The sequence below is a fragment of the Diadema antillarum genome, unplaced genomic scaffold, assembly GCF_040938485.1.
Source record: "Diadema antillarum isolate AM-2024a unplaced genomic scaffold, OU_Dant_1.0 seq00000696_RagTag, whole genome shotgun sequence".
Classification (NCBI taxonomy): domain Eukaryota; kingdom Metazoa; phylum Echinodermata; class Echinoidea; order Diadematoida; family Diadematidae; genus Diadema; species Diadema antillarum.
The window spans coordinates 94076-121926 of NW_027271601.1; the positions used below are offsets into that span (position 1 = coordinate 94076).

Below are 27851 nucleotides of genomic sequence, written 5' to 3' on the forward strand. Positions count from 1 at the left end.
ACAGCTCTACCAAAATTTGACCAGGCATTCTTATAGAAGATGAAAATGTACAATAAGGGCCAAAATTTTTAAAGATTCCTTAATTTTGAGGAAATGGGGGATCCCTGGAGCCCTGTGGGTGGGGCATGGTGCCCATATTGATAAATTGAGATTCTAACCCCCTAGGGATACTACCTGCCAAGTTAGATAAAAATCCATCATGAGGTTTTCAGGAAGAAGATGAAAATGTACAATTTAGGTCCCCATTTTGATCTCCCCATCACTCCCCCCTGAACCCAAGAGGGGCACCCCTGGATCTGCTATGAACAAACTTGATACTACAGTCATAAACAGTATTAACTTAGCTCTATTACGCCTGATTCTAGAGAAGATTTTTAAAGATTCCTTCATTTTGGGAGGTTTGGGCCCCATGGGGCCCTCTACACAGGTGGGATACGGTGCCCATTTGAACAGATTGATATCCTGTGCCCGTAAGGATACTACCTGCCAAGTTTGGTGAACATCGGTCATAGGGTTCTCAAGAAGATGAAAATGTACAATTTAGGCCCCATTAGGACCCCTCCTCACCCCCCTCCCCTGGGTCCCAAGGGGGGCACCCCTGATTCCGCCATGAACAAACTTGAAACTACAGTCATCAATGTACTAACTCATAGTATTAACTTAGCTCTATAACTTCTGGTTCTAAAGAAGAAGATTTTTAAAGATTCCTTCATTTTGGGAGGTTTGGGCCCCCTTGGACCCCCTGGGTGGGGCATGGTGCCCATTTTGTCAAATTGAGTTCCTAACCCCCTAGGGATGCTACCTGCCAAGTCTGGTGAAAATCGGTCATGGGGTTCTCAAGAAGAAGATGAAAATGTACAATTTAGGCCCCATTAGGACCCCTCCCCATCGCCCCCCCCCCCCCCGGGTCCCAAGGGGGGCACCCCTGATTCCGTCATGAACAAACTTGAAACTACAGTCATCAATGTACTAGCTCATAGTATTAACTTAGCTCTATCACTTCTAGTTCTAGAGAAGAAGATTTTTAAAGATTCCTTCATTTGGGGGGGGGTAGGCCCCCTGGGGGCCCCCTGGGTGGGGCATGGTGCGCATTTTAACAAATTGAGTTCCTAACCCCTTGGGAATGCTACCTGCCAAGTTTGGTGAAAATCGGTCTTGGGGTTTTTGAGAAGAAGATGAAAATGTAAAAAGTTTACGCACGACGGACGACGGACGACGGACAAAGGGCGATCGCAATAGCTCACTTGAGCCTTCGGCTCAGGTGAGCTAAAAACTGCCGTTTGTAGCTATATCTTTTTTCTTTCTTTTTTTTTTTTTTTTTTTTTTTAGCTTTGAAAAATAAGGGGGGCGCACCGGGCGCAACTGCTGGTAGTTACCCGGCAGCAACATCAGGAGAATGGCATGACGATTAAATGCGAGCGAGCGAAGCGAGCGAGCTTGAAAATTTTGACATTTTACAGTCCAAAAACTGCCGTTTGTAGCTGTACTTTTTTCGCTTAAGAAATTAAGGGGGTGGAGGCGCACCGGGCGCAACTGCTGGCAATTACTGCCAGCAACATCAGGAGAATGACATAACGATTAAATGCGAGCAGGGAGGTGTTTCTTTTCCCACCTCCCTGATGCGAACGAGCTTGAAAATTTTGACATCTTACAGTCCCCAAACTGCCGTTTGTAGCTATATTTTTTTCGCTCTGAAAAAAAAAAGGGAGCGCACCGGGCGCAACTGCTGGCAATTACCCGGCAACAACATTAGGAGAATGGCATGACGATTAAATGCGAGCGAGCGAAGCGAGCGAGCTTGAAAATTTTGACATTAATTTTACAGTCCAAAAACTGCCGTTTGTAGCTGTACTTTTTTCGCTTAGGAAATTAAGGGGGTGGAGGGGCACCGGGCGCAACTGCTGGCAATTACTGCCAGCAACATCAGGAGAATGACATAACGATTAAATGCGAGCAGGGAGGTGTTTCTTTTCCCACCTCCCTGATGCGAACGAGCTTGAAAATTTTGACATCTTACAGTCCCCAAACTGCCGTTTGTAGCTATATTTTTTTCGCTTTGAAAAAAAAAAGGGGGCGCACCGGGCGCAACTGCTGGCAATTACCCGGCAACAACATTAGGAGAATGGCATGACGATTAAATGCGAGCGAGCGAAGCGAGCGAGCTTGAAAATTTTGACATTAATTTTACAGTCCAAAAACTGCCGTTTGTAGCTGTACTTTTTTCGCTTTGGAAATTAGGGGATGGGGGCACACCGGGCGCAACTGCTGGCAATTACTGGCAGCAACAAATATCTCGTAAACACATTTATGATGTAATCTGAGGAAATTTCAATCCCAGGAGTGTATACTATTTTTTTTAGGGGGGGGGACCCTCCGTTAATTGAAAGTATAGATATTTCCTCCCACCCAAGGAACATTTGCATTTCTTTAAACTGAAGTAACAGAGCTGGTGCACACTTTAGATGAAACATTTTGAAATCTGTCAATCTAAAGTGTATTGAGTAGAAATGATTGAACGGGGAGGGTATGGGAGGGGTTAGGCCTATCCCCCTCTTACGCGAGGGAGATTTGGTATTTTCAGAATTGAAATTCAGCCATCTTTGGGTGAAATATTTAGACAGTCTTCTATAAAAAAAAAAGTAAGAACATTTCCACATCTCGGGAGTTACGAGGAGGAGCAAAATGATCTGTTTGTCCCCAATACTTTTATGGGGGAACCATCCCCCTCTCCCTCCATCGACGCCTGTGCATATGAGGGAGCTTTTGTAAGTGAGAAATCTGCTGCACACTCTTTAATAAATATAAGGAAATAAAACGTCAATCTCAAAAGTGTACAAAGTCTATCGAAAGGGACCCAGTAGCAGAGCTTTTGCATATTCATGATTGTAATTCAGCGATCCGGCGCATAATTCTGGCGGTAGTTGTCCAATTTTCCATAAAGAAAGTTCGAGATTTGTCTTCATCTCGGGAATTGCTTGGGGACAAATGATTTGTTTGCCCCCAACATTTCCGTAGGGGCGGGGTAAATGCCCCTTTGCCCCTCCCCCGAGATAGATTCGACGCCCCTGATCATCCCTGGGTATGCCCATAGATGTATCAGAGTCATCATCGTTTTAGGAATGATTCAGGAAATGGAGGGGGGTTCAATTATGGCGTTATAGTTTTTGTTATTGTTTAACTTTTGTTTTCTGTCAACGTCTGGACCATACCTTATGTCGATATCACTTCCTTCGCGAGCGAGCGAAGCGAGCGAGCGCTTGAGAAAATTACATATACATTATCCTACAAGATAGAATACTGTTCAGCTCTGTTAACTGTCTGAAGGCGGGTGTACGAACGTCATGCAATATGCCAAAATTGATACAATCACATTTCTGCTTCCTCCATTTTTTCTCAAATTTTTACGGATTTACGCCCATGTCAATTATAATATATCTGATCGAATTCGAGCGCACATGAGATAACATCAGGTTTCTCACATCAAGGATACAACTTAAAGCGATGAGAGCTTGAGAGCAGCCTGCTTGATAAGCTGTAGGCCCTATACTACTCGATCACTGAAACAACAGACAGGAAACCATTAATATTCAGATACTTTTTTTGTTTGTTTGTGCGCTTGTGTTGTTTCTGTTCTCGTCATTTTGATATCATTACTGTGGTACGGGGGTTGATGCTTGAGTCAATTTGTTACGTTTTTCCTTTTGTTCTTGTTCGTTTTAAGCACTTTAATCGTCTTTCCCAATGATATGAATCCAGGGAATTCTTCATTTTCATTTTTGTGTTGTCGCATGTTAATTAACGTCTACAAGTATAGATTTACTTGTTCTGACTGCATGGTGTCATGACTGGGTAACTAACCTCCCTCATAACTCACATTGAACTCACCTCCATCATGACTCACATGACTCTAACTTACCTCCCTCGGTACTCACATTACTCTAACTAACCTCCATCATGACTCACATTACTCTAACTTACCTCCCTCATAACTCACATGACTCTAACTCACCTCCCTCTTAACTCACATTACTCTAACTTACCTCCCTCGGTACTCACATTACTCTAACTCACCTCCCTCATAACTCATATTACTCTAATTACTCATGCACCTCCCTCATTATTCACATTACTCTAACCTCCATCGTTGAAACTCACATTACTCTAACTTATCTCCCTTATAACTAACATGACTCTAACTAACCTCCCTCTTAACTCACATTGCTCTAGCTCACTTCCATCACGGCTCACATTGCTCTATAACTCACCTCAATCCTAACTCACATTGCCCTAAATTACCTCCCTTATAACTCACACTGCTCTGACTCACCTTCCTCATATCTCACATTACTCTAACTCATCTTCCTCATAACTCATATTACTATAACTCATCTCCCTCATAGTTCACATTACTCTAACCATCTCCCTCACAACTCACATAACTCTAACTCACTATAATTCTCTCTTAACTCCCATTGCGTTAACCACCTCCCTCATAACTCACATTACTCATTAACTCATTTCACTAATAACTCACATTACTCTTACTCGCCTCCCTCATAAATCACATTGCTCTCACCTCCCTTATAACTCACATTACTCTTACTCGCCTCCCTCATAAATCACATTGCTCTCACCTCCCTTATAACTCACATTCCTCTACCTCCCTCATAACTCACGCACATTGCTCTAAATCACCTTGCTCATTGACATAATTATGTCACCTCCCTCAATAGGACTTTGTTGTGAGAAGCAAATGCGAGACTATACTACGTTCATCGATTGAGACTGCTCCATGGAGCGGTCCCGAAGTAAATGTAAACAGTTTAATAACAACAACAAAAATGAATGATAACGTAGTAGGTCTTACTTTGTTCGTATGCTATATCGAATCGAATCAGGGCGGTGAAGGAGATGAATTTTGATTATAGCGTTACTGATGATGGATACTAGCTGAGAGCAGGGAGGTGGTCTTTTTCCACCTCCCTGCTGAGAGTTGGTACTACTATGGACCCTTCCTAGGGTCCATGGTACTACAGACTGTTTCCGTTTTCTTGTTTATGGCTGGTTCCCCTCCCCTCCCCCATGCTCGTGGCTGTACTCTTATCGCGTGTCACACTGAAGCCTCGAGGAAGTGCGGTTAACTCCCACCTTCCTGATCACACGTTTCGGTTATAAATGCCTGGCCATTCTCACTTCATCTCCGCCACCCTCTCCCCCACGCAGAGCTACCAAGTCTCACGCATTCTGAGTGAGACTCAAGCATTTAGGGGTCGTCTCACGATATCTCACGCATGGCACCCATTTTTCTCAAGCATCGGGCAAAGTCTGCAATTTGGGCCCATAATAAGGAGCATAGCTCAAAGGATTAAAGTGATAGGTACAATTGAAGGTATATTTTCCTTTTGTCTTTCAAAATAAGTAAAAAATAGTCACTTATATGCACCTGATCGCACCATTGAGAGCTAAAAATTGAAAAAGCTCCCTACCGTGGGAGGCCACCGGGGGGGGGGGGGGGGGACCCCTCCCACACCCTCGCTGAGTCATGAAAATCTCACTCATAAAATTTTTTTGAACTTGGCATCCCTGCCCACGCTCCCCGTTACCTTTATTATAGGGACTATACGCATGATATCCTCCATATTGAATATTCACGCTTTCTCATGAAAGCCCTGGTGAGACAAAATGCATAGTGATGGTATACGCTATACAGAGCCATGGCCCTCACAGTAGAGTTGACAGCGGAATCAGCCTCACACGTTCTGTCACTTCTCGGAAGTCCGGAGTCTGTATAGCCAGCTCTTTTATGTGATTTCAGTGAGTGTGTAATATTGTACGCAAAAAGAGTAACTGAACTGTACAATGTAGAGCAAGCCATGTAGGTTTTAATACGCACAGATCTTGCTTACAAACATGTCACAGGGGGCTCACAGGGACTGATATTCAGTCGCAGAAAATCACACTAACAGACATAAAATGGTTGTCACACAAAAAGTAATGTCATGAGATAAGCTCTTTTCACGTCCGTATATTGTCAACCCATATCATAAGGACACATCAAAACGTATTGATACACGCAGTGTGACCAGCGTAAAAGATAGGATTGCACTTGAAATTATGTCACATTATATGTCTGTGAATGTTCTCAGTCATCCAGGTAAAGTATCACATGAACAAGTAAGTCCAGTTGACTAGATTTACCGATATTGTTCATATTATGTCACATCATGTCAACCAATTGAGGTGCCTAAATCCTAATCAGCTGACCTTGCAGCTCAAAAAACGGGGGTCAACTGTCTTTTTTGCTACGTATTATGGTGTCCAATCAGCTGACAAGCAAAAAAAAAAAAAAGAAAGAAAGAAAGAAAAACATGCTAATATCAATAAGGGGAAAAATAACACTGTAAGCATATACTCACTTCCGTTCACAGCAGCGGGATCGTGTCTCGCAGGAGTCGGGAGAATCTATTTATATCCGCTCTCAGTGTCGCAGAGTATTTTGCCAGAATGATACGCACTGCACTGAGCACAGACAACAACAAACCTGTCTTTTCTCTACAGATAAACCAGTGGGTACTGTTGAAGGTTATAGGCCTGTCTGCTCATCTTGAATACACAGCACAATTTCATGTCCCTTTTAGAGGTCCGAACTGAGGTTCAGTCACAGCATTAGGCCTACTTAGCCAATAAGTGGCTTTAATGTTTATGAACACAAGGCAGCGTAGCAGATGGCCAGTTTTCGATCTTCTTGCACAGCGTTTGATATATGCAGGTAGCTGAGATTTTCGAGGCAAGGTTCTCTTCCCACCTCCCTGCTTCTCCAAATGAATGCGTAACTCGTGGGCACACTGCTGTCTGGAAGGCAGGGGGTGCCCCCCCCCCCCCCCACCCCCCGTCCCCATGGATAAAAACAAAAAACAGACAGGTATTTCTTGTTCCGTTTAGAACAATGATATTGTATGACTAATAGCCGTTTCTTTTCAAATTAGTTCCTTCTCCGGCATGAGAGGCCCCATTGCACAAATAAACTTATGAAGGCCTATAAGGCCTACGATAGATCATGATATATTATTGTATGAAATGGAAAATAATATGGTAGCCGCAGCCAAGCCTTAATGGCGTTTAAAGATTATTTACAAAACAGAAAGCAATATGTGCTCTTTCAAGAGACTAAATCCAATAGACAAAAAGTCGTCTGTGGAGTCCCCCAAACGCAAGGATAGATTTTAGGACCTTTGTTATTGTTATTATATATAATTATGTTTACTGTATTCATCTTCGTTGCTCAACTATATTTGTTTGCAAGTATACAAGCAGTTTCGTTTCTCATAAAAAACTACATACACTGACTAATACAGTTGTTAATTCAGAATTATTAAAGGTTTCAACATGGTTTAAGAGCAACAAACTATCGTTGCGATGAATATTGTTTAAACGAATTCATTTTTTTTTTAAGAAATAGCCACACAACAGTGGATCATATTAATATCATGAAGCACATTAATGGTACGCAATTAGATTAAAAGTCAAGTGTAACATTTTTGGAGGTAATTATTGATTCACATTTAACTTGATCATATCATATTCATCGAGTTCACTCAGCAATATAAAAAAAGAATGTCAGGATTCTCTGGAAAGTAATAGTATTTCACCAAACATACCCTATAAATCATTTATAATGCTCTTCTCCCATATCAACTATTGTAATATTGAATGGGGAAATTGTGGCATATAAGCAAAGCAAAGTCGATATTGTCATTACAAAAAAAAAAAAGTGCGGTAAGACTTATTACTGGTTCTCACTACTTAGCACACACTGAAAATTTGTTTCATGACTTAAAGACACTTAAAATTTCCGTTATATACATGCATGGCAAACAGCAATATTTATGTATAGATGTACTAACGATCAGCTCCCTGAACCGTTTAAAGATACTTTTTATATAAACTTCAGATTTTAGTGTCCATTCATCTCCTAATTACCCGTCATTCAACTTAATATCATTTAGAAAATCCCAAACTTATTAGGCCTATAGCTAGGGGTCATCCCAATCGACCGACACCCACGAGTCATGCATTCCATGCAGGAGTTCGACATTGAAAACCGGCCCATGAGTCATACAGCTCACGGGTAATACAGCCCGTGAGTTCGACACTATGGGCAAATAAAGCCCATGAGTTCGACACTAGGTAAAAACAGCCCATGAATTTGACAAATACAACATGGCGCTTAATGTGTCGGTCTCTTGGGCCTTGTTAGCTTTTAGTGTATGACTTGTGGGCTGTAATCCATAGAACTCAGTGACTGATGAATTTAGACCCAGTTCTTCTGTACAATGTTTAAAATCATTCTATAATAATAAAAAAAGAGTTCTTCTCACAAATCAGAATGTATCACTCAAATTAGAAATGTGCCCTTATTTCCTCCCGTCTCCTGAACACTGTATACTGTCGCTTCCCTTCTCTTTTCTGTAACTTTTAATATAATGGGTATCATCTTATTCTTGTCCAGTATTCTCGGTTGTTGTTTGTTTGTTTGTTTGTTTGTTTGTTTTGTTGTTGTTGTTGTTGTTGTTTTTGTTTTTGTTTTTTGTTTTTGTTTTTGTTTTTTTTTTGCTTTTTAGTCCTTTGGTATTATTCCGCCTTGTGTTGTCCTTTTCGGTCAAATGACATTCAAAATACTTGAAAGTTTTACGTTATTCATTCTGGATGTTTATGTGTTCTGCTTCTTCAGTTAAAAAAAATAGGATTGTTCCAAGCCGTAATGCCAAGTCAAGCGATACGATTTGCTTATTGACGAACTGTCTCCTCCACCTGATTTGTTGTCATGAAAAGATTATGTACTGAGAACTCCTGTTTATAATTATGTCCATGATTTCCGAATATGTTTGATATTGTCATACTTATTTCTGTTCTATACACGTGGAGAAATAAAACTTACTAAAACTGAAACTGAAACACACACACACACACACACATAAATATAAATGTGATATATATATATATATATATATATATATATATATATAGTGTATATGATTTATATTTTTGTGTGTGTGATTTTGATTTACACTGCATGGGTTTTTCTCGAACTATAATTCAACTTCTCTCTCTCTCTCTCTCTCTCTCCTTCTCCCCCCCCCCCCCTCTCTCTCTCTCTCTCTCTCTCTCTCGCAGCTATACGTCCTCTCCTTATCTTATCCGCTTTCATACCCCTCCTCCAATTCTTATTATCATCTCTCTTGTTCAGCTCTCTCGATGTTTCCTCTCTTTTTTTCCTCATTTTTTTTTCTTTCAATTCATTTCTTAATGGTATTTTAGATCTGACGATATTTGCACTAGTACGTCTCGGTTTGAATTAAGACAAACATGTAGCGGACATAATATCTCGGTTTTTAGTTTTCCTCTTCTGCGATTTTAGTTAATCAGCCGTTAGTTGAAATTAATTTCAATACTTGAGTGTTATTGTAATAATTTCATTCTACTCTTTGTGTCTTGGTGAAAATAGGTCTACTTATTTATTTGTAGTAGTTTTAAGATATGAATAGTGCATCTTACATGGTCTTATGTGTGTTTTTATTTGTAGGGTCTGTAAAATTGGCATCATGAATGTTTATGATATAATCATAACTGCTTTGCATTTAACTTGTATTTTTTACATCCTCATATTGTGACATTTTGGGGGAGGGACAAACATTAAATATTTTCAGTGTTGTGCTGAAGAATTTTTGTTTTCTTTATCTCTGTATATATAAGACTCTGTCATGAACGGACGTGTATAAGGGCGAGCTCCGACACGCATAGAATTTACAACTGACCCTGTGCAATAGACCTGGCAGTCAACAATATGCCCGTTACGGATAGACCTCGACGGGGGCTTACTGCACCCCAGACCGACAACTCCCCGACGACGAAGCCAGCCCCAACTGGTGGCACAGGTGCCTCTACACTCGACTCTGACCATGACTCGGAATTATCCAGTGCCATCCAATCTGTCATCGAACGACTACTCACTTTCATCTCCAAACTGATTTCTACAATCAAAGCAAAGCTTCTGAACGAGTTATGTGAGACAATTTGCTCGGATGTAAAGGACTCGCTACAATTCGACGTCGATACCGTCAACAACAGAATGTCGACGATGGAGAAACGTCTCCAAAGGATCGAGGAGGCCTCAGAGGAGGCGGAACAGTATTCACGTCGTAACTGCTTGGTTTTCGCTGGCATTGATGAAAGCAGTGGCGAGAACGTGGAGGCAACCGTCATCGATATCTGCAAAGACGACCTTAGGATCAACGTTGAGAAGGGAGACATCGATCGTTGCCACCGACTCGGACCCATGGCCGGAGGGGCGAAAAGGAGTCAGGCGACAACCAAGGCAAAAAAGCAGCACCGCGATGTCATCGTGAAATTCGCGACCTACCGCACGAGAGACGAGGTGTACAAAGCACGATTCAACCTACGGAAAGCAACCAGTAAGTCAAAAACCGTCTACATCAATGAAAGTTTGACACAAGGTCGCTCGAAACTCTACTGTAAAGTGAAGAGGGGTCTAGACAGTAGAGATTTCAAACTTTGGACACAGGACGGGAGGATTATTGTCAAGAAACCAAACGGCGAGAAGATCACAATCGTCAGAGAAAGAGACTTGGTGAGATTGAATCTAAACACGTGAACACTGAACTCAAGACTGAGTAGAAACGTTTGAATGGTACAGAGAACCCAACTGCGTATCACCACCTCACACCTAAACAATGCAATCTCTAAGTTGTAGGCAGGAAAAGCTGGTGGGCAAGACCAAATCTGCCCCGAGCACATCAAATGTGCCGGCCCCATCGCACGTCTCATCCTCGTGCAGGTATTCAATTCACTTGTATACCACTGCCATGTCCCAGCCAGCTTCAAGATCAGCCTCATCCTACCCGTACACAAAGGAAAAGGGAAACCGATGAATGACCCCCCAAATTACAGGGGTATCTCTCTGACATCCGTGTTCTGTAAACTCATAGAGCTACCCATAAAACCACACATAGAGGAGACTCTTCGCAGATCGAATGTACCAGATGAACTCCAAAGTGGATTCCAGGAAGATCACTCATGTTTGCTCCTGGCAAGCACCCTTAACATCGTCATTGAGAGTAACTCGCTTAACAAGATGCAAACCTTTGTGGCCTACCTAGACGCAGCAAAGGCCTTTGATACTGTATGGCACAATGGCCTGCTACTAATGCTCTTCAAAGCAGGTGTGCATGGAAGCCTCTGGCTACTCATGAAGAATCTGCACGAAGGCCTGACGGCCAAGGTCTGATGGAACGGCAGAACAAGCGAATCCTTCCATGTGTGGCAAGGTGTCAGACAAGGCGGAATCCTATCCCCCCTGCTCTACCTGATGGACATATCAATGGTCTCATCACAAGACTCAGGGACTCAGGGCTCGGGTCTTCAGTACACTCTATCTACACTAGTATACTGGTTCTGGCAGATGATGTTGCTCTTGTGGCAACGTCAGGAGATGAGCTGAACAGCATGCTCCAGATACTGTATGAATACTCCACTAAGTGGAGATACACTATCAATGCCGCCAAGAGCGCCGTCATCGTCACTGGACCAGGACCTCAGACAACACACCTGTGGCAATTTGGATCAGATACCATACCACAGGTAGACAAGCACCCCCACCTTGGTATCATCCGTTCTACTGGTAACCATGACCCAAGTCCTAAGATGATCTCCACAGCCAACAAGACTTTGTACGCACTCACAGGACTAGGCACCTTCCGCATGGGACTCACACCAACTGTCATAGCATCCCTGTGGGAGCGCTTCTGCCTACCGCGTATGACCTACGGATCTGAGGTAACGTACCTCACGAAGGCAGCTATGAATCGACTAGACAAGGCCCAGGAGACTTTATTCAAAACCCTGCTAGGACTTCCTCGTTCCACAGCCAATGAATCTGTTCACATATTGACCGGGCTTCCCAATGTTTCCGACAAGATAGCCATACTCCGGCTCAGGCTGCTCGGGAAGCTGATCACACTTAGGCCCTACATCCAACAGGGTCGAGTACCGTCTGTTCCAGCACATGCTGTGTCATCACCAAGGCCCTAAAACAACCAAAGCCTTCAAGACCCTTCTTCAGCAGTACAATCTTCCACCCTTAGAAGAAGTCATGAACATGCCCACCACTTTTCAGCAGTGGAAGAGGATCATCAGTGCAGCAGTCCTGGGTCACAGAGAAAACAAATCCAAAGAGGCAATGGCCACCAAATCCACACTTCACCTCCTCAGTTCCTTGGACCTCCCTCAGGTTACTACCCTCCTCCCCGCCCGACTTGACTCGCATTCACTTCGACAGGCAATACCAGTCAAGTGTCAGCTGCTTTGTGGAGTCTGTCCCACTAACACCCGTCTGACCTTGGTTGGAAAGCTGTACAGAATACCAAATGCCCCTGTCAGATGCTCAAAGATGAGACCATCACATATCTCCTTGGGGGAATGCGTGCTTTATGCCAAGGAGAGGAAGATATATATCTCACACCTACCAGAAAGATTACAGAAATTGCTCTCCCGGACACCCCTAGATAAGCAAGCCACACTCACTGCCAGCCTAATACTCACCGGAACAAGTGACCCCAATATTTCCCAGGAAGAAGCTGCACTTCTCCACATCAACTCCTTTCGCTTCCCAGCCGATATGCATGTGATTCGCTCATCTTTGACATTGTAACCTCTTCATACCTGATGCTTGATCTGTTGCTTTCATCTTGTTTCCCTCATCTCTCCTGCTCATTGCTGTTATTTTGTACTGTGTTGTCGTTTGTCTGTTGTCCTCGGCTTGACCCATGACCACATTACTACATGACAATCAATATACTGTATTACTAAACTTCTGCGAATCTAACGCAGTTCTCCAGGACTGGAGGAAGCCACCAAAAGAAGAAGAAGGTAATGCTTACTTGAGTAAATTTTGTACAAATACCTTTGGATAATACATTTTCGTGATTTATTTGATTTCATGTTTGTTTCATTCTTTTAATGTTTGATGTGTTTGATGATCTATTTTGATATATCAATTTATGCCAGTTAGGTTTTCATGTGTATGTTGTAAAACACCAGTAAAATGTAATCAGAAAGCATTGCTCTGTACAGTGTGTAACAAGTGGGTTCATATTATATGTGCCGGTATAACTCAAGCTCAGTATGATGACAAAAATGAATGTTTTGAAAACTGGACGTGTTCCATGTGTATTTTTGAAGAACTGCCATTTTTCGAACAAGATCTGAAAACTCCTGAAACGGCTATCCCAAATTAGAAAAAAAAATTAAAGAGCCCGAGAATTATGTCACGTTGCCTGGAAATGCTATTCAACTTAACAGTACAAATAATAATGGTCTGCTGATTGCCCATCTTAATGTTCGAGGTATAAAAGTAAAAAGGAGGACGTGGATAATTATATTAAGAAAGAACCAGTTGATTTGTTTACACTTTCCGAAACATGGATTGATGACTCCATTCATTCAAGTGTTTTAGAGATTTTTGGTTATATCCTGGAAAGGAGAGATCGGGATAACCATGGCGGTGGAGTAGCGTGTTATTTAAGAGAAAACATGTCTCACGTTAGACGTAAAGATCTTGAAAATAATGATTTGGAAATAATGTGGGTAGAAATCAAAGTTCAAAATCATATGTCATTTTTTCTCGTTGTGATATATCGAAAACCGGATTTCCCCTTGTTCGACTTTTTCCAGTAGCTGGTATCGAATTTAGAGCAGGTTTGTTCTTTCTCTGATAACGTTCTTATCCTTGGAAACTTAAATTGCAACATGTTTGCAAAAAGTTCTTTGTCAAACAAGGTTAACGAATTGTGTACAGTGTTCAACCTTACGCAGCTAATCAACCTTACGCAGCTAATCAAGGAGCCAACTAGAACAACTCCCTATAGCTCCACATTGATCGATGTTCTTTGTGTGTCAGACTCAATGGTAGAGATCACAAAGAAATCTGGGACAGATTCTGTTGGATTTAGTGACCACTCCCTTGTGTGTACAATTCTCAGGTGTAGACCATCAAAATCCCAGCCTGAATGTGGACCCTAGACAAACATGTAGCGGACATAGGCCTAATAGAACTTTAAGTTTTATTATGTCCGCTACATGTTTGTCTTAATTCAAGTTCACAAAACGTTTATTAGGTCCGCTACGTCTTCATCATTTCGTCAACCAACTTTGTGTTTGCTGGGCGAGTACCTGGGGTAAGTACCTCCAGGGCCTCTGTCAAACCTCAAACCAGTGTAGTTCATCCGTCTATCTGACAATTAATTGCAAGTGAATGGTTATGATCTGGAAAGAAAAGACAGAAACCTCTGTGGAGGTGGAGTGATCTGTTATATCAAATTCGAATTTGTCGTATTCAAGACGATGTGATTTAGAATGCGAACAACTGGAGCTCCTGTCGAGGGTGCTGATTCCAAATCCGATTGATGCCACTCGCGTAACCTTGAGAATTTTCGACAAAATGCAAAAATCCCAAATGGCCGCCAGATATGCTTATTTGGCTGTGATAATCGTAATAATGTGCATTCTATGACCAATTATTCCACTAAACTTTGTACATTTCTATTCCTAGAGTTACTCCATCTGCATTTGCAAGATAATTTTCATTTCATATAGGTTCATTAAGTATTTAAAGCTCATTTTCAATTCAAAATGGCCGCCACTCCTATGCTCATGTAGAATATGAATGGTAAAAAATATGTATGGAAATATAACACAAATTTACTGTATTTCCAGTCCCATACCTACGCTGTTATAAAGTGTTGCATGTGCAATACAAATATGTTATAATTTAGAAGTTCCGCCTTGATGTTATCGAGCAAACTTGATTTTCTTCTTGAATTAAAACAACAAAAACTGGTGAGGGCATAAACGAAACTGTCCAAACGCAACACCGTACAAACTATTCATTAAACAAACATCAACCAAGGAGCATTGTGAGGTACCTCTTTCAGTTCTCTCACAGTTCTCATGTGTTGATAATAATACACTTTGACATCATGAGGTCATTCAGTCTTGTCTTAACACTAAAACTGTCATTTTTATTGTCTTCAAAGATCTCTTTAATTGGATATTTGGTAGCAGGCGACATCAGCCCCAGATTTGCCGGATTCTCTGGCTAAAGATGCATATCAGTCCTGCAATTGCCTTAATTGCAACCACATCTGATTATGTTCAGCACTTCCTCAGGGGTCATTAGAGGGTGATTATTTGCCATAGAAACAGGATGAGGACATGAAGACTTGCTTCACCACCCGTTGAAGCCCTTTGGCTTTGTTGCCAGGCCAGAGACAGTGTTGTAGATAACTTGGGTGGCATCAGATATGACATCAGACCAGCATTTGCACCACCCTGTTTTGGGGTCAAAGCTTTCAAGTGACGGGAGGGTAATCTAGGTTGGCTTGTGGGATTTCAGACGCATTGATGGCAGGTTGTTCAGGAGGGCATTTCATGAAGCATTTCATCAGATTTTTTTTCGACAAACCGTTATAAGCTACTAAGATCCTTGCATCTGATTGGCTGAGAGCAGACAAATTTGTCAGACAAAACGCTTTATGAAATGCCCCCAGGTTATCGTGATTGGAAGGTCAGGGCGTGCGTTGACGGCACTGGTGACACTTGCCATCCTTTCCTTCCAGCGTAAGGAGGGAGAGTGATCGAGTGCAAGTGAAGAAGGGTGGATTTCCCTAGCCTATACTTGGAAGGCTTGCCACAGAAGGCTACCTTCAACATAGCGTTGGCAAGATGGTTACTAAGATGGAAGGCATGGGCTTGATGGTAATCTTGTAAAGGTTGGGGTAAAGTCTCCAGAAGGTGAAGTACTCCTCTATTTTCTTGAGATGGGTCAGTACTCGGCTGATGTCATCCAAGGACCTTCCATGAGACGTAATAAGGGCAAGATAATCTGCACGAGCAAATTTCCTCCATGAAGTGATTTTCATGTCACCATGTATATGTTAAAAAGGAGTGGAGTTAGTTTACGGCCACCATGGAGGAGGCCATCACATTGGTCTGGTTTGGTTACCTTGAGCAATCCTGAATCTGCAAGTGCTGAAGATTAAAGACAAGCAGTGTGAAGTTGTTATAGCATTGCTTTCAGAATGAGGCAGCACTTTACAGATCTCAGAGGCTCCCTTGACATCTCTGTGGATGGTTGCTGGTATAAGGTTGGGCTTTGGATCTTCTGTAAAGGAGTGCTCAAGCAAGTCCCAATGTGTTCACCATGTCTCTATGGCAAGATCACCCAGTGACCGCTAGGTCTCTTGTAAGGCAATTGCAGGATTGCAGGGGTCGCGGAACCGAGGGCTGGGCAGCAGCAGAGGTGGGGCAAACAGGTGTAAAACAAGCCCCTTGATTATTATGGACCCATCCCATTACAAGTATATCCATCATGAATCACCTGCATTGTACTAACATTGGCAAACATTCCATAATTCCACGAAAGTATCGTTGAAGGAAAGGTGTGAGCAAAGTACTCGTCTCCAGACAGAAAATGTGTCAATTTAACAGTGGCAAGCACAGAATTAAGATTACCTGATGGTATTGTGAGCATGTTGAGTGATAGTAGGTGCCTACTTTATGAGGTCAATTCTGTTTCAGTAGAAGTAACTAGGGGAAAGACAGACTTTTCTCCTGATGCACTAGCAATGCTCCTGACAACGACTCACTCTTATGCGTCTTTCAGCATATGCGTCACGTCCATTTCACAGTGACTGCATTCAGAATAAGACTACTGTGGTGAGATGAGTTTCTGTTTACCATAAAAAATAAACAAAATATGGTGGATACTACTATCAATACTTTACCAAAGTCTTTGTAATCCTCCAAACACAAGTCCATGCTGTTACATTTTAACCAGCCTTGAGCGAATAGGTGAAATCACGCAATCGCAGAACCAGCGGTAAATCTGATGTACGATATACAGTGGTCATTGGTGGTTGTCGTTTGTATTTTCAAGCAAATCAAATTCTGGTTTATCATTGTCACATTGAAAATGCATTTCCAGGTTGTTTCATGTACAACACCTATCGGTCATTCAACTAGACAAACATGTTTACGGGTAGGGATAACGAGACAAAAAGTGCGAGTGAGTGAGCGAGAGAGAAAGCGAGAGTGAGAGAGAGAAAGTGCTAGGACAGGTGTGAATGTTTTACAAGTCGCGCCATCGATGACCGAGAGGAGTTCATTTATTTTTGCATGTCAATTAATGTAGAAAGAAAAGACAGGAAATAGCTCCAGTTCCGGGAGAGTGCGGTATAGGTGTTTTCGTTCAAGTCCTTTTAGTTGTATCAAATATTCCAAATGCCTCGAAAAGGAGTGTCGTAGTCGAGTAGCAATTTAACAGTAGAGTTGGATCTTTTCGTGGCAGACACCATTTTGATTTCACCGAGAGAACATTGAGTTAGCTCCGTGATGGCAGAAAACCAACCTGCCACACCCAGGCGCCAGTTGGCAAGATAATTTTGTGTCTAAGCCCAATTTCGTTTGCGGCCAGGAGCCGTCCGTCCACCTTACCGTCAGCCTGTATACTGGCTGATTTGAGTTCAGATTTTGTTTGCTGCCAGAAGGCGTATTCCAACAGCCTTTGCAGCCTTCCAGTAGCCAAGAAGAAGAGGCATTTTGGTTATATTACACCGGTCATTGGTAAGTTAAATTGCGATTTGATTTCTGCTTTGTCGTGTAAAAGGATGTGAATGTGTTTCAGGGCACCACATATAGCCCCGGAGAACCCCGTGAATAAGTGATAAAGTATATTATAATGGTGTACAGTTTTGAAAACGATGCGGTGATGTTTGATAAGCTATGCACTGTTATATTTCCAATGTTTGAAACATTTCATTATGTGAATTTTGTATGTTAATTGGATAATAATGCAGTTCTCAAATTTTCACTGTGATGTCAGGATTTTAAGCTGATAATGTTTTTGTGTGTGTGGTTAGAACACACCCCATTGGTATATGTTGCATTTAAATAATTTTGTAGATGGCGCCGAGGCCGAGGTCGAATCTACTCCCAGGCCGACGCATTCGCAGCAGAGCGACTGTGCCCGCCCCTCGCTAGGGAGAACTTTTGACGCCAATGAATACGGAACGCGGGTCCCTCGCGAGACTTTGGAGCTGGAACAGCAACCTCGCATACAAGGACGCTCCACCCACGAATCAGTTATGTTCTGGAAGCGAATAGTTTGACAATTAAGGTGACTCTGTGGACAACGCAGGTGAGCGATGAACCTGGCGGGTGCATGACACCCTGTTGATATGATTGGTTATGACGAGGAAGTGTCGCCGAAGTAGAGAGGTGAAGGTCATGTTAAATTGGTAAAAGGATGAATATGATGTGCACATAATTCGAATGTTGGTATTTATACACTCCATGATAGTTGCGGGTTAACACAGAACCCGGATGTAAACGGAAGCAGTGTAATTGAAGGCAAGTGTTATAACCGCGGTAAACCGTCGTGCGTGCAGGCTGGTCATCTCAGGATCAGCACTACGGTGGTGTGAACCATATAGTGTTGCGCTTGATAGCAGATAGTGTATTGTCAGGGATAACGAATTAATAGTGAAGCTGTTATAATTATTCTGAAGAAGTGTCAAGCCAAAAGTACAGGTGGAACCGGACCAAGACAGGGTCCCGTTCACATGGTTGTCGAATATAAGAGTATTGTAATTTAATTTATCTCACTCAGAATTTTGATTTTGCATTTTATGTTGGTCATAACTCCTTGATTTCAGTCTTGTAAATATTCTACAAATGGTTTATTAAATTGTACATTAAAGTGAATGGCACGAGTGTGATTGAGTATTATTTAAGTCCGCCCATGTGACATTTTCTGGGGGCTTGTCCGGGAATATAACTCGTGCCATTCGAAGTCACATGGGTATATAAACGGAGAAAACAGAGTAAAGAAAAAGGTTGAGGAAAACTTGTGATTTTTTTTGTTTCCTCTACATTTGTATGTATGTACTATCTATGTATGTACTATCTATAGGTGCACCGTTGTATATTCATTGTGTACATGATCTGAACTGATCTGAATACATTTTTGTATTATAAGTGCTCAGGTAATTCAGAATGGAGCTAGCTAAGTTAACTGAAATTGGAGAAAAGTTCGGATTCAGTGGAGAGGAGCTTAGGCAGTTTGTTACAGACGAGCAAAAGAGACTCAGAGAGGAAAGAGCGGACATGTTAGAGTTAAGGCGACAGGAAAGAGAAACAGCCGAGCTACAATTGGCGATAGCGCGTGAAAAGCAAACCAAAAGCGAATCAAGTTCTAATGGGTGCAAAGCTCGATCTCCAAAATTGCCTCTATTTCAGGAAGACAAAGATAACATAGATGCCTATCTACAGCGGTTCGAACGATATGCCAAAAATCAAAACTGGCCAACTACAGACTGGGCACTCAACTTAAGCACACTGCTTACAGGTAAGGCTCTTGATGTCCACTCTAGATTGTCAAGTGCGGAATCCAATGATTATGACACTTTGAAACATGCACTCTTGAAATCCTTTCAGCTCACTGCAGAAGGATTTCGCTCCAAGTTTTTTTCAGGCAAACCGACAACAGGAGAAACGGCATCCCAGTATGCAAACCGACTAGAGAACTACTTGAACAGGTGGGTAAGCCTCTCTGGTATAGAGCACACCTTCGAGGAGCTGGCAGATCTACTCCTCCGGGAGCAGCTCATCAGTGGGTGTCATCGAGAGCTGGCCATCTTCCTGAAGGAACGGCAGCCCGAGACTTCGAAGGACGTGGTGAAACTAGCTGAGCAGTACTTAGACGCCAGAGGAGGCACCTTCAAACCACCCCCACCGGCACAAAGGAACATCCAGACACACGTGGGACAGATGCCACGGAGCAACACCAGACCTGAAGGTAAAATCCCTCCAAATAACATTTCAGGAAATAGGCCCCCATCTCAATCCAAATGTTACAACTGCCACCAACACGGTCACCTTGCCCGTGATTGTACAAAACAGGGAAACAGAGGCAGAACGTGTTTCATATGCCACAAACCAGGTCACATTGCTAACTATTGTCCTTTCTCCCCCATGAAATCGGCAGGTCTAGTCCTCGCCCAGGATCCAGAGCAAGGAAACCCCCTATCTCGGAACACAACCTGGCTTCATTGGAACCCGATCAGGTAGAACCAAATCCACATACTCCCTGTCAATGTCCAGCTTGCACTAACACAAAGGTCAAAATTGAGGCTTCTTGTATGATGGTTCGGATGCCACTCAATGCCCCCAAGCTAGAATCCACCACAGACCATATCCAATTCAAATGTGGACACTCCTTGCCGTTGATGAGTGCAGCATGCACCAAAGAACATGTGGTCAGACAAATGCCAGTTACTAACGGACTAGTCAATAACAATCAAATTTCTGTTCTCAGAGACAGCGGCTGCAGCGGAGCTGTCATTAAACAAGATCTTGTCCAGCCAACCCAAATGACAGGTGAAGAAAGTACTTGCGTGCTGATTGACGGCACAGTGAAAACTCTCCCCGTCGCTAGAATAGATGTAGACACTCCCTTCTACGTAGGAAAAGTTAACGCATTGTGCATGAAAACTCCACTCTATGACCTGATTTTAGGTAACCTACCCGGAGTAAGAGAACCAGACAACCCAGATCCTGACTGGACGGCTACACCAATGCCTGTCGGCGCAGTACAGACGAGAGCCCAGGCTCAACGAGACGGTAAGCCATTTCGTCCTCTCAGAACCCCACACCCAATGGAAGATATCGTGACTCCAACAGCTCTCAAAGAGGCACAACAGAAGGATGAAACATTACACCGCCTGCGAGAACTCGCCGATACTCGTTCAGAGAAGGTAAGTCGCAATAACGGTCTCTCTTCCTTCTTTTACAAAGACGGAATGCTGTATCGCTCATTCCACTCTCCCCAAATGGACCCCGACACAACAATCACACAAGTGGTAGTACCAAAACAATACCGCAAACAGGTTATGCAAACAGCCCATGAAAATATACTCGGAGGGCATCAAGGTACCAAAAAGACAACAGAAAAGATACTTACCAATTTCTTTTGGCCCGGTATGAACTCTGACATTACCAGGTACTGTAGATCGTGTGACGTCTGCCAACGTACACTATCAAAAGGTCGTGTAACCAAGGTCCCACTCGGAAAAATGCCGCTCATCGAAGTCCCCTTCGAACGCATTGCTGTAGACATAGTTGGACCAATACACCCAATGACTGACCAGAAAAATAGGTACATACTTACCGTTATTGATGTTGCTACTAGGTACCCCGAGGCAATCCCACTCCCAAGCATCGAGACAGAAAGAGTTGCAGAAGCCCTAGTGAGCATCTTCACCAGAGTCGGAATCCCCAAGGAAATGCTGACCGATCAAGGGACTCAGTTCACATCTGATCTCATGAAAGAGGTAAGCAAATTACTCTCCATCAAACACTTCACTACATCCCCATATCACCCTGCCGCGAATGGACTAGTTGAGCGCTTCAATGGCACTCTAAAACAAATGTTGAAACGTATGTGCGCTGAAAACCCAAAAGACTGGGACAGGTACATTACTCCCCTTCTATTTGCAGTGAGAGAAGCACCACAAGAGAGCATGGGGTTCTCCCCGTTCGAGCTTCTTTACGGCCGGAAGGTACGCGGACCCCTCGACATCCTGAGAGAACTCTGGACAGGAGAAGCCGAAACAGGTGAGACCAAGTCTACTTACCACTATGTACTTGATCTCCGAAACAGGATCGACGAGACATGCCGCAACGCCCACACTCAACTTCAGAAATCAGCAAACAGGTATGCAAAATACTACAATCAGAAGGCATAACACAGGGAGCTACAAGTCGGAGACAAGGTACTCCTACTCCTACCAACTGACAGGAATAAGCTCCTTCTACAATGGAAGGGCCCCTTTGACGTGATCTCCAAAATCAGCTCCATGGACTACAGGATCGACCTCAACGGGAAACCAAAGGTGTTCCACATCAATCTTCTGAAAAAGTATCACGCTAGAAATGATGTTCCCTCTATTTCAGATGCCGAAGCTGCTTGTACCGCCGTGATCGAATGCGAAGAGCAAAATGATGACGAGGAAGAAACGCAGCAACCACTAACTAACACATCTCTCCTACAGCCTTTCCCATTTCAGGCGAAAGAGTCACTCGACGATGTCTCAATTAACTCAGCCCTTTCCTCCCCACAGAAAGAACAGGTCAACGAACTCCTCAACGAGTACAAAGACGTCCTGTCTGATCTTCCCGGTCGAACCACGTTAGGCGAACACCACATCAAACTCAAAGGAAATGAACACCCGAAGAGTAAACCATATCCCATTCCCCACTCTTTTAGAGACACAGTCAGAGAAGAGGTAAAAACCATGCTATCGCTCGGAGTAATTGAGCCATCAGAAAGCCCCATTGCCTCCCCCATAGTACTGGTTAAAAAGCCCGATGGCAGCAACCGGTTTTGTGTAGACTTCAGAAAACTCAATAAAGTGACTGTATTTGATGCTGAACCCATACCAGATCAAGATGAACTCTTCACAAAAGTCGCCCATGCAAAGTTCTTCACCAAAATAGATCTCAGCAAAGGATACTGGCAGGTACCCATGGATGCCGAATCCAAACCACTAACCGCTTTTCTTACCCCCGATGGTCTCTTTCAGTTCACAATGATGCCCTTCGGCTTAGTGAACGCTCCCGCCTCCTTCAGTCGACTGATGAGGAGACTGCTAGACCGACTCGGAGGAACGGTGAACTACATCGACGACATCCTCATCTATTCGACCACGTGGGAAGAACACCTACGTACACTCACAGAACTCTTCAGACGACTACGAGCCGCAAAGCTCACTGCTAGACCAAGTAAGTGCTTCATCGGACAGACAAGCGTCGAATTCCTAGGACATGTGATCGAACACGGACAGGTAAGACCCCGCCCTGAAAAACTCAAAGCCATCCAAGAGGTAAGTCAGCCTCAGACCAAACGAGAGCTCAGATCCTTCCTAGGTATGGCGAACTACTACCGGAAGTTCATTCCGAACTACGCCGCCGTCGCCGCACCACTCACAGACAGGACCAGAAATGCTGAACCAAACAAGGTAAAATGGGAAACGAGCCAAGAGCAGGCCTTCACAACACTGAAGGAAAAACTTTCTAACCCCCCTATCCTTCATTTGCCAGATTTGTCACAGGACTTCATCCTCAGGACAGACGCCTCCAACGTTGGACTAGGAGCAGTCCTCCTCCAAACACACCAAGACGAACGATTTCCAGTCTCCTACGCGAGCCGAAAACTGCTTCGACGAGAACAAGCATACTCAACCATAGAACGTGAGTGCTTAGCTGTAGTTTGGGCAGTAAAGAAGTTCGAACCATACTTGTACGGCAGACAATTTGTGCTAGAAACCGACCACCACCCACTAGTGTACATGAACAAGGCTAGCCCTGCAAATGGGAGGCTAATGCGTTGGATTCTGGCTTTGCAACCCTACAGATTCCGGGTGGAAGCTATCCGCGGCAGCGAGAATGTTGGCGCAGACCTACTAAGCCGGCTGTAGGGAGAAAGATAGTGTTATAAGTAATTTCTTTTAATTATGAAATGCATTTTTCGAAAGGGGGAGTGAAATGTCACATTGAAAATGCATTTCCAGGTTGTTTCATGTACAACACCTATCGGTCATTCAACTAGACAAACATGTTTACGGGTAGGGATAACGAGACAAAAAGTGCGAGTGAGTGAGCGAGAGAGAAAGCGAGAGTGAGAGAGAGAAAGTGCTAGGACAGGTGTGAATGTTTTACAAGTCGCGCCATCGATGACCGAGAGGAGTTCATTTATTTTTGCATGTCAATTAATGTAGAAAGAAAAGACAGGAAATAGCTCCAGTTCCGGGAGAGTGCGGTATAGGTGTTTTCGTTCAAGTCCTTTTAGTTGTATCAAATATTCCAAATGCCTCGAAAAGGAGTGTCGTAGTCGAGTAGCAATTTAACAGTAGAGTTGGATCTTTTCGTGGCAGACACCATTTTGATTTCACCGAGAGAACATTGAGTTAGCTCCGTGATGGCAGAAAACCAACCTGCCACACCCAGGCGCCAGTTGGCAAGATAATTTTGTGTCTAAGCCCAATTTCGTTTGCGGCCAGGAGTCGTCCGTCCACCTTACCGTCAGCCTGTATACTGGCTGATTTGAGTTCAGATTTTGTTTGCTGCCAGAAGGCGTATTCCAACAGCCTTTGCAGCCTTCCAGTAGCCAAGAAGAAGAGGCATTTTGGTTATATTACACCGGTCATTGGTAAGTTAAATTGCGATTTGATTTCTGCTTTGTCGTGTAAAAGGATGTGAATGTGTTTCAGGGCACCACATATAGCCCCGGAGAACCCCGTGAATAAGTGATAAAGTATATTATAATGGTGTACAGTTTTGAAAACGATGCGGTGATGTTTGATAAGCTATGCACTGTTATATTTCCAATGTTTGAAACATTTCATTATGTGAATTTTGTATGTTAATTGGATAATAATGCAGTTCTCAAATTTTCACTGTGATGTCAGGATTTTAAGCTGATAATGTTTTTGTGTGTGTGGTTAGAACACACCCCATTGGTATATGTTGCATTTAAATAATTTTGTAGATGGCGCCGAGGCCGAGGTCGAATCTACTCCCAGGCCGACGCATTCGCAGCAGAGCGACTGTGCCCGCCCCTCGCTAGGGAGAACTTTTGACGCCAATGAATACGGAACGCGGGTCCCTCGCGAGACTTTGGAGCTGGAACAGCAACCTCGCATACAAGGACGCTCCACCCACGAATCAGTTATGTTCTGGAAGCGAATAGTTTGACAATTAAGGTGACTCTGTGGACAACGCAGGTGAGCGATGAACCTGGCGGGTGCATGACACCCTGTTGATATGATTGGTTATGACGAGGAAGTGTCGCCGAAGTAGAGAGGTGAAGGTCATGTTAAATTGGTAAAAGGATGAATATGATGTGCACATAATTCGAATGTTGGTATTTATACACTCCATGATAGTTGCGGGTTAACACAGAACCCGGATGTAAACGGAAGCAGTGTAATTGAAGGCAAGTGTTATAACCGCGGTAAACCGTCGTGCGTGCAGGCTGGTCATCTCAGGATCAGCACTACGGTGGTGTGAACCATATAGTGTTGCGCTTGATAGCAGATAGTGTATTGTCAGGGATAACGAATTAATAGTGAAGCTGTTATAATTATTCTGAAGAAGTGTCAAGCCAAAAGTACAGGTGGAACCGGACCAAGACAGGGTCCCGTTCACATGGTTGTCGAATATAAGAGTATTGTAATTTAATTTATCTCACTCAGAATTTTGATTTTGCATTTTATGTTGGTCATAACTCCTTGATTTCAGTCTTGTAAATATTCTACAAATGGTTTATTAAATTGTACATTAAAGTGAATGGCACGAGTGTGATTGAGTATTATTTAAGTCCGCCCATGTGACAATCATGAAAAGCTTTCAGGCATTTTGTTTATTTCAGAGATTTGACGGGAAAGTGAGATGTCAGGAAGTGAGATGGTCCCTTTTTTCCACTTTCCCCCTGCCTCATGTTCGTTCTCGGATGAGGGGATTGAAAAGTTTGTATAATATCGCTTTCAGATAATTTAGAACAGGACAGTTATTTTGAAATTTCATTTGTGTCATCATCTAAGATTCAGTCTTTTAATTCACTAAATCAGAGGGAATATTATGATGCTGAACATCTCAAGGCAAATAAGTATCAAATGCTCATATCTAATAATTTCTGATAAGCGATCTTGATGTTGGCGTCAATTCAAGTTTCGATGGGTTTTTTCCCCAATATCTAGGGATTAGCCAGATTGAGGTAGCAAATTTGGATGTTTGCATCACAAATAAAACAGCTTTTTATTTGTAACAACCTTCTGATGTATAATCAGCACCCAAAGTAATAAACAGTGTAGCTGCGTGACAGAAAAAAAAGAAAATTTGTTTGTTTCCATGTACATTTTGCCGTCCATATCATACAGGGGCTTTTGAGTGGCATCCATTTTGAAGTTTTGTATGAAAAAGAACATGATATAAGGATACAAACGTGTTTCCTGTTTGTTTGTTTGTTTGTTTTGCAAGTGGCACTCATCAGATTTGTATTCCACACGCAAAACTTTATAACAGCATAGGTATGTGACTGGAAATACAGCAAATTCGTCTTCTATTTCTATGCGTATTTTTTGCCAGTCATATAGTACGTGAGTGTAGGAGTGGCGGGCATTTTGAATTGAAAATAAGCTTAAAATACTAAATGTACCTACTTCAAATTAAAATATTCTTGCATGTGCAAATAGAATTATTTAAGGAACAAAAATTTAAAAAGTTTGATGGAATAACCGGTCATTCAATTGACATAACTGGGACTATCATGGCCAAACAAGCATATCTGGCGGCCATTTTGGATTTTTGCATTTTGCCGAAAATGCTCAAGGTTACGCATCAATCGGATTTGGAATCAGCACCCTCGAATTGACAACAAACCATCAAAAACATTGTATATATCAAAAATACAAGGTTAGGTGCTCTTTCTATGGAGCCTAGCCTGGACTACTCGAGTATAAGTTCACTGACAGAAAGTTTATATTTGCTCAAATAACAGAGGCAAAAGTGGCCAAAGCCTTAGATAATGTGTCTATTCACAAGGCACTTGGATTAGACGACATTCACTCTCGGCTGTTAAAAGAGGGCATCCCATTTGTCACACAGCCTCTTACTCGCTTGTTTAATGCATCCATTGAAACAGGTACAATACCCGGAGAGTGGAAGCAGACGAGAGTCACACCAGTACATAAATCAGGTGAAAAGACAAAACCAGAAAATTACCGACCTATATCTGTGGTGTCAGTCATAATGAAAACCTTTGAAAAATTAGTTCATGGACAATCATATCGCTATTTGAATAATCATAACTTGTTAAGCGATTGTCAGTCGGGATTTCGTCCACTGCATTCAACGAGTACAGTTTTGCTTGATTTGAATGAATATATATATTAAGGTGTATTTATCAAAGCTATGCTATTGGGGCGATATTTCTGGATTTAAAACGTGCTTTTAAACAGTGAATCATACTATATTGTTTGAAAAATTGAGTAGGTATGGTATTGTTGGTAAAGAATTAGAGCGGTGCGTTGATTATTTCCAAAATAGGGAACTGTGTGTTTGTGTCAATGGGGCCCAGTCTGTGTTTAGAAAAGTTTCTTTTGGGATACCTCAAGGCTCCCTGTTAGGTCCATTATTTTTCACGCTATTTGTAAATTACATTTGTACAGTTGATTTGGGAAATAATTCGAAAATGTGTTTGTAAGCAGATGATACCGCAGTGTTTGTTCGTTGGGAAAACTGTACAGGAATCATAAGTCAACTTCTGCAAGATATTAAATGAATTTAATTGGTCAATGGTTGGAGATGAATTGTCTTTGCTGTGAATACTAAAAAAAAACAAACACGAAAGTTATGTTAATTGGATCGAAAGGGAGGATAAAGAAGAATAAGTTGCATATTGTGTATAAAGGAAGTAGTATTGAGCATGTTGATTCATTTAAATATTTAGGTGTGATTATTGATAGTAATCTCAGATGGGATAAGCATATCAATGCAGTATTTAGTAAGATTTCTCGGATAATAGGATATATTCGTAGAATTAAGCATTATTTACCTGGAAGTATAATGCATTTGTTATGTAATAGTTTGATATTGTCACAAATACATTATTGTATTGTTGTCTAGGGTAGAAGTGCAATTGTCATTTGGATAAACTCCAA

The 27851-nt window shown here is 42.5% G+C and overlaps 1 protein-coding gene and 1 pseudogene across 1 annotated transcript; both read left to right on the forward strand.

Moving 5' to 3' along the window:
* The first annotated feature begins 9844 nt into the window (after positions 1 to 9844).
* On the forward strand, positions 9845 to 10672 carry LOC139737555 (uncharacterized). The gene has a single exon (XM_071648239.1). The coding sequence runs from the start codon at positions 9845 to 9847 to the stop codon at positions 10670 to 10672; it is 828 nt and encodes a 275-aa protein (XP_071504340.1).
* An 8405-nt stretch (positions 10673 to 19077) lies between these two features.
* On the forward strand, positions 19078 to 21451 carry LOC139737556 (uncharacterized; annotated as a pseudogene).
* Positions 21452 to 27851: the final 6400 nt, after the last annotated feature.

Bases quoted from the DNA above. Each gene is read 5' to 3' on its own strand.
- LOC139737555 (XM_071648239.1), top strand. From the start codon at position 9,845: ATGCCCGTTACGGATAGACCTCGACGGGGGCTTACTGCACCCCAGACC.